This window comes from Lactuca sativa, chromosome 3 (assembly GCF_002870075.4).
Source record: "Lactuca sativa cultivar Salinas chromosome 3, Lsat_Salinas_v11, whole genome shotgun sequence".
Classification (NCBI taxonomy): Eukaryota; Viridiplantae; Streptophyta; class Magnoliopsida; order Asterales; family Asteraceae; genus Lactuca; species Lactuca sativa.
Window position 1 is genome coordinate 187,266,531 of NC_056625.2, and position 7,560 is coordinate 187,274,090.

Here is a 7,560-nt window from a genome sequence, read left to right on the forward strand (position 1 = left end):
AGTAAGTATGGTATCTGATAATTCATATTATTAGAATAGTTAATCATATATGATTAATCATATATGGTTATATAGTATGATATCTGATAAGTCATATATGAATCATCTGTCATAATACTATATAATCATATATGATTATATAATGTATTTTTATTATACCTTTGCTTGCAGTTTTTTCATTATGTGTCACATGCATAATCTGTGTCTTGAATTTGGTAAGACAGATTCCACTGCTTGTTTTATTGTTGCATCTTGATCAGTTAGAACAATTTTTGGTGCTTTCCCTTCATGAGCTCTAAGAGAAGCTTTAAGCAGCCATACATACGACTCAATTGTCTCGCTACTCAGCAACCCAACACCAACAGTAACTGATTTCTTGTGGTGGTCAACTGCTATAAATGGAACAAATACCATTTTATACCTATATAAAGAAAATGTGTTTAGTACAATCATATTTGATTAATAGTATGTTTGAATTTATATACATTAACTTACTTGTGTGTTCTAAAATTTGCATCAAAAGATATAACTTCTCCAAACTCTGCATAAAAAGCCTTTTGTCTTTCATCTGCCCAAAACATAGCAGCCAACAGATCTCCATCACGTAGGAACTCAAATGAATAATTTGGGTAATGATCTCTACGATCATTCATTTTGTTTATCATTATTTGAGCATCCTTGTAACATAAGATTCTATTTACTCTTCTCCTCAAGTTTTTTTAGTCTGTTACCTTCGCCCCTACATATTCATATCCTCCTTTCAAAACTGCTCGTATTTTGTGAGCCGTTGTGTGACCAATTTTAGCTTTTCATTCACGTACTACAAACTCTTTTTCAGAATATGACATATTTCTTGCTTTTGTTGTATAAGGTCTTTCCTCGATACTTTCCAGTGAGTGGTTGTGCATTTCAAAGAATTTCTTAACTTTGTAATCTGTTGTTCCATAAACATTTTCAAATATAGTCTTTGTTGTACACCCAGTAATTATCTTGTTTGAATTTGGTTTCCTCTTGATAGAACTTGTAGCCAACGTATTACAAGGTTTTGGTTTATCCTTGCCACCCCTATTACATATAACATATTTTTCTTTTATTATTTGGCTATTGTATTTTGATTGGCTACTCAGTCTTGTATGAAAACCTGCCATTTCTGCATAATCTGTATACATTTTTACTGCCAAATTTAGTGATTTGAAAACACTGTTTACAACTGGTACAAATTCTATAGGGACATCTGGTTTATATTCAGATTCTTCAATTATGTTACTGCAATATGATTCATTTGTTGAATTGAAACTTTCACCTGATAAAAGAAGGGAATGACAAATATGTTATTATATAATTTTATGTTGTAATAATCATATGTGATTAATGATATGTATTTATATTTTAGTATAAAACACTACAAGAAAAAAGGCCTTTTACGACGCGCAAAATACGACGCTCATTGATCTATGTTACGCAAGAGAGAGTGACATTAAAAAAATGTCATCTCTTCAAAAAATTTAAGTATATATGTCGCGTTTTATTGAGTGCCCTTAGAGTTAGTGTCTAATGTAAAAAACTTAAAAACACGGAGGGCACTTAATGTAAAATGTGCGCCGTCTCAAAATGTCGCATTATAATTTTAGTGAAAGGCGCGCATCTCTTCACAAAAATCGAGGTTACTAACAAAATATCTAACACTCACTATTCATCAGTCACTTCACTCTCTACTACGATTCTATCGACGGTGAGACCTCGACTCGCCTTCCCTTGAAGACAACGTCTCCTCCTCCGATCGTTAGGTTACTTCTCTGGCTGATTTCGCCTCGCCGACGACCGTGGGTTCAACTGACATCATTGAAGACTGCTAAAATTTACGTGCACTAGGTCCGATTAAGGTGTTCCTGTTGAATCGATCATCGACCCAAGTGAACTTCCCGGTTGGCCATATAACGTTGTAACAGAAGAGAAAGAGCAGAAGAAAGTCGACACAAGGGGAAGAAGCGCTCGGTAGCCATGAATCTGATGCTAAGTTGAACACATTCAAGGGTTTCTCACCTACTGAAGCTTCTTAAGTCGAACACAAGGTAAAATCTCAAGCTTCTCAAGTTATATGTAATGTTTTTATCCCCTTCTTTCATCTTGCGAACATTTTCTCTGCTTTTTATCCCAAACTTTCACCTTGTCCTCAAGGTGAAGAAAGGATTGGCTAACCGTGTATACATAATGACAGTTGCCTAAGAAAAGAGTCGAAAAATCCCTCAAAATACTGTTAATCAAACTCCCCTGTGAGATGTTTCTCTTCAGGTTCTTCGAACCCTGGTCTGGTAGAACATAATTTTTTATGTTTTCTGATTGTACTTATGAAATTATGAAATCATGTTGTATCTTTCATTTCGATTGGGGGTATGTATGGACGATTTGTAATAGGGATTGAGATTATGAAATCATGGTTGAAGCATTCATTAAACCCTAAATGTAGATGTCTGAGTCTAGATTTATTTTTTAACTGTTGAGAAATTCTGCAAGGACACTTGATCTTCTTAAGAACATAGAAAAAACTTCTAAGTTGTTTCACTTAATTAGTCAAAAAGCATCTTATTCTGGAACCAAAAGACTTGTTAGAGCATATTAAACATTGAAAGTGTATGTATTTATGAAATCAGCCATTGATTCATTTTGCATTTTGATCATCACATAACCTCTTTGATAGAAACCAAAATCCAATAACAGATTAATGAAACTCAAATATGAGATATATAGATCTAGGAAGCTATTTGATTACTAAATGGAAATAAGAACAAATCAGAAAGGAAATCCAAATGATTATCCTCCTGCCCTAATCAGAAAAGTTCTCTCAAGAGAAACTTCCTGCCCAAGCTAAAGTCGATACTCAAAGTTACAAAATACTAAATGATTCAATACTCTTAAGAATTAAAAATCTATAAAAAGCTTGCCTGTTTGTTTAAAGCATCCAAAGTTTCTTCATTGAGGTCATTACCAGCAGTGATTCCAGTCTTTCCAAACCTCGGAACTCCAAATTCCATTCCGATTGTTTCAAAGAACTTTCTTTTCTCACATGAAAGATAAGCAAGATCACCAAAAATCCAACCGAATTCCCCTTGCTTTATACCTATACAAATAAATACATCAATTAACATATTAATTATTATCATTAAAGTTTAAACCTTGTGTATCATAAAATAGAAAAAGACAATAATACCCTAGATCATTTAGTGCTAGAAGAACAACACAGAAGTTAGGAACACCACTCTTCATCACTTAGGAAAAAAAATTATCTGATAAGTGTTTGCTGACATGCAACCTACGTGGCATGTACTTGGCAAATTATTAAAAGGTTAAGGTCATATAATAACTCACGTATTTGTACTTTCTTACATATATTTTTTTAGTTAAAATACTTCAGGCCTCAAGTATTTTATGCAAAAAAATAATCCCTGTCAATTTTCATCACATACAAAAAATTTCAGGAGTGAAAATGTAACACCCAATGCACAAAGACCAAATTACCCTTTGCCTAATGTCTACCTTTTCTTATGACTACCTTCAACATTTTGTTTTGTTTCAATAACAGTGCTATGTAGGGATGTTTCTGCATAAGATCAAAACAGAAAGCACACAATATTACAATTCGGTCCCTCCACTTTTCCCTTGTTTTCAAAGAAGGTCCATTCTTTATCACATTCTCTATCAATACCACCATCTTGAAGTAGAGGCTTGTAAATAATGATATACTCATTAGACTTATCATATTCAATTTTCAAATAGGTGCATAATTTGCAAAAAAAGACAAACACAAAACTGCTAGCTAAAGAAAATTCTGATTTTATTGCAACAAATCTTCTGGCTACAAACAAACAAAACATTCATCTCATCTTGTTAAAAATAAAGTCGATTCTTTGCCTTAATACAAAGCCAATTAATAATTGTTCATGTCTGTATATCAATAACAACTCTTTATTAGTTGATTGTACTAAGATATAACACCAATAAACATCAACAACTAGACAATTCAATTCAACAGTGGAACAGGGAACCAAAATAACATTGTGATCCGGAGGTTTAGGAGGTATTAATTCCCCTAAAGCATACAAACCTCTGTATGAAGAATGAACTAACTCTATCTGTTTTTCCAATTGGACTCCGAAGCTGTACAAGGCTTCATTTGTTTCTTATACGTCTTTCATCGGATGATCTAACTCGATGATTTTCAACCGCTCGTGTTCTTCCACAGGATTTTAAACCGGATTTAGGACGATTATGCCCTTTTGATGTAACTGCAAATAGCTTACACAGCTTCTTCACCTGTGAAATTTAATTCGTAATTTATAAACATTTCTTTAAATGTATATTTATATAAAACAGAAAAAGGAACCTGATCGGCTTTCAAGAGGCCTTCAAATTTACTCCGTGTGTAGTAGTTTTCTTTAAGGACATCCTTAAATTTCTCTTCTGCTACTGGCAAACAATCATCAAGCACGCTAAATCGAACCTGATTTTATTCAATTATAAAAGATATCATTAATCAGTAGTTATAATCAAAATGAAAGATGAAAAATGAATGAATGGTTGAATACTACTACTACTACTAACTTGAGATGGGAATTCATTTTTGAAAGCTTTTGGTTCAATGTTATAACCACCGGGTCCAGCAGCTTTGAAGATTCCATACATTAATCTGAGATCAACATCAAACAGAAAAAATCTCATTCCTTTATAAATCTTTGCTACTTGATCTTGTTTATTTGCAGGAAGTCCAAGAATCTTGTAGCGAAAACAATCTGTTTTTGTTTTTGAACTACACATGAACACCATCCCCATGCTTAACAAATCTCAGTAGAGAAGAGTAGTTTAATCTTACACCTAGGCTTATCAAGGTAGACCGAGTTATAAATAGATGGCAAGGAGATTGCAGGTACAATCAATCCTCCTGAATTGGAGTATTTTGATTGCATGTGGGTCGATGAAAACAGAAAGCACACAATATTACAGTTCGGTCCCTCCACTTTTCCCTTGTTTTCAAAGAAGATCCATTCTTTTGGCTAATGGCTACTTCCAAACATACATACATACATAATACATAGCCACACACATGTTCAATTCTTTTGGTCTCTCACACCTTTCTAAAACCAAAATATATACACCAACTTATCTTACTATCTTGTTTTATGAATATTAGTATTAAACCACTTTACAATGTTTATTTACAGCCAAGGGTCAGATTCAAAAACTACATTAAAACATGGGTTCTTAAATAATTATAATTTGTATAAATATGAGCATGCCTAATAAGGCAAGCCTATCTTCAACTTCTTTTCTGTACACCTGTATCAAACCACTGCCATCTGTAACTTGAAGCTTCCCATTTAACATTGTCTTGTATTCATCATCTGTAAATTGAAGCTTCTCATTAAACATTGAAAAGTGTATGTATTTATGCTTCTAACTATTTTTGCTTGTAGGACTATTGGCAAGAGGATTAAAAGTGCATTGATCTGGGTGGTAACTACAGCTGTATGTGGCTTGGTGCTGTGCATCTTATACGGTTAGTATCTCCTCCAATTATTAATTTATTCTTACAAGAAACATTTTCACTTATGATCAAATGCAATTAGGAGTAGAACCTACTTTTAGTCATTTAGAAGGTTGATGTCCCTGGTTTCCCATGCAAGTAGGTATGATGGGCACTGCCAAAAAAAATAGCTTACATGGCAAAAATTACTATTCTAGCTTTGCATTTTGTATACTTATAATAGGATTGATGAATGAGATGTTTCTAGGCTTTGACATAATCTGACTGTGGTTAGTTTCATGGTCACACTAAAGCATAAATGGGCATGATTTCTGAGTTGACAGCATTGCTTGCTTTATGAAAACGTGATTTTTAGTTACTTTAATGAAGTCTTTTCAAGAAACTTACAACATTCGAGTTTTAGAAAGCTCTTAGGCGATTTTAACAACTAAAAAGTCTTTTTAATTGGATTTATGAGTGATTTAATGTGAATTTTTGAAGATCAGGTACTTTTATCTCGTATATAAAAAGAACAGCTGAGAGCAAAAAGCTATTTTTTACAGTAACATCAATGTATGCATCAGTTATCACAGTACCATGATTTTTTACCCCTATATTAGAATGAATACAATTCCATTTGGCTGTTTCTCTTGAATATATATGCATGCCAGTCCCACCAATGTTCAAATCCTTAGAGCCAGAAGCAACAAACGCATGCTTCAAAGTATAATATCCAAGCTTGCATTATGTGAACCTTTCTTCACACATATTTTGCTAAATGTTGTTCGTTAATTTTTTTCATAATTGTGCATTGCAATATGCATATAGTTACAATGAGTTACAATTTTTTTGTTACTTGCTGCAGGCTCAAAGGGTGATAAAGCAACAGTTTCTGCTATAAATTACACTGATATTCCACATACTCAGGTAAGAAAAGGTATTTATTTTTAATCTATCTATTTTTTAGGGTACATAAGTTTTTTATTTTTCATTTTCTAATATAGATTCTATTATATTATTTTGATTAAAAATTCATTTTTGTGAATATTCGTTTAAAATATCCAAGCCTTTTTAACTTAACATTAAAAACAATCAAAAGCCTAACATATTTTGTACATACTCTACAAGAAATACATATAACATATAGCTCAACAGAATGAGATTAAAAAGAATGTCATCCAAAAAGCTTCTTGCTACTCTACAAGCAATACATATAACACCTGCACCTCTTCTTTTCTAACAGATCCATCATGTTCACCCTTTAACAGGATTCATACAAATCAATTCAATCATATTATAACAAAAAGAATAATTAATTTATAACTAAAGTTATTCCAGATAATAAAAACAACCTTGAAAAACAGAGAGTTTACCTGTGACTGTGAGTTACCTTGACTAGGTTGTAGTTGTGCTCCTTCTTTTCTAACAGATCTTTTATAGATCTTAGGTACTCACCCTTTAACAGGATTCATACAAATCAATTCAATCATATTATAACAAAAACAATAATTAATCTATAACTAAAGCTGTTACAGATTATAAAAACAACCTTGAGAAACAGAGAGTTTACCTGTGACTGTGAGTTACCTTGATTAGGTTATAGTTGTGCTCCTTCTTTTCTAACAGATCTTTTATAGATCTTAGGTACTCACCCTTTCACAGGATTCATTTTAGGTGAGAAGTACTTTCCTCCTTCATTTTGTTAGAGAAGTACTTTCCTCCTTCATTTTTCGATGTCATGACTCACTTGATGGTGCATTTAGTTAGAGAGGTGAGGTTGTGTGGCCCGGTTCATTTTAGGTGGATGTATCCATTTGAGAGATACATGAAAACACTTAAAGGGTATGTAAGAAATCATCAACGACCCGAGGGTTGCATTGCAGAGTGTTATGTGGCAGAGGAGGCCTTAGAATTTTGTTCAGACTACTTAAAAAACAAGAAATCAATTGGCAATCCTCATGAGCGTGTTGATGAAAGAATCCGCAGTGGCAAGCCTTTATCAAAGGCTACAATTGATGTTGTAGATGCTCAGTTACTTGATC

The 7,560-nt window shown here is 33.0% G+C and overlaps 1 protein-coding gene across 1 annotated transcript; it reads right to left on the minus strand.

The window, feature by feature from the left end:
- Window positions 1-4,167: 4,167 nt before the first annotated feature.
- LOC128132869 (DCD domain-containing protein NRP-like) lies at window positions 4,168-4,827 on the minus strand. The gene is made up of 3 exons (XM_052769867.1): window positions 4,600-4,827; window positions 4,382-4,498; window positions 4,168-4,311 (listed from the first exon to the last, which is right to left on the minus strand). The coding sequence occupies exons 1-3, from the start codon at window positions 4,825-4,827 to the stop codon at window positions 4,168-4,170; spliced, it is 489 nt and encodes a 162-aa protein (XP_052625827.1).
- Between the last annotated feature and the right edge of the window lie 2,733 nt (window positions 4,828-7,560).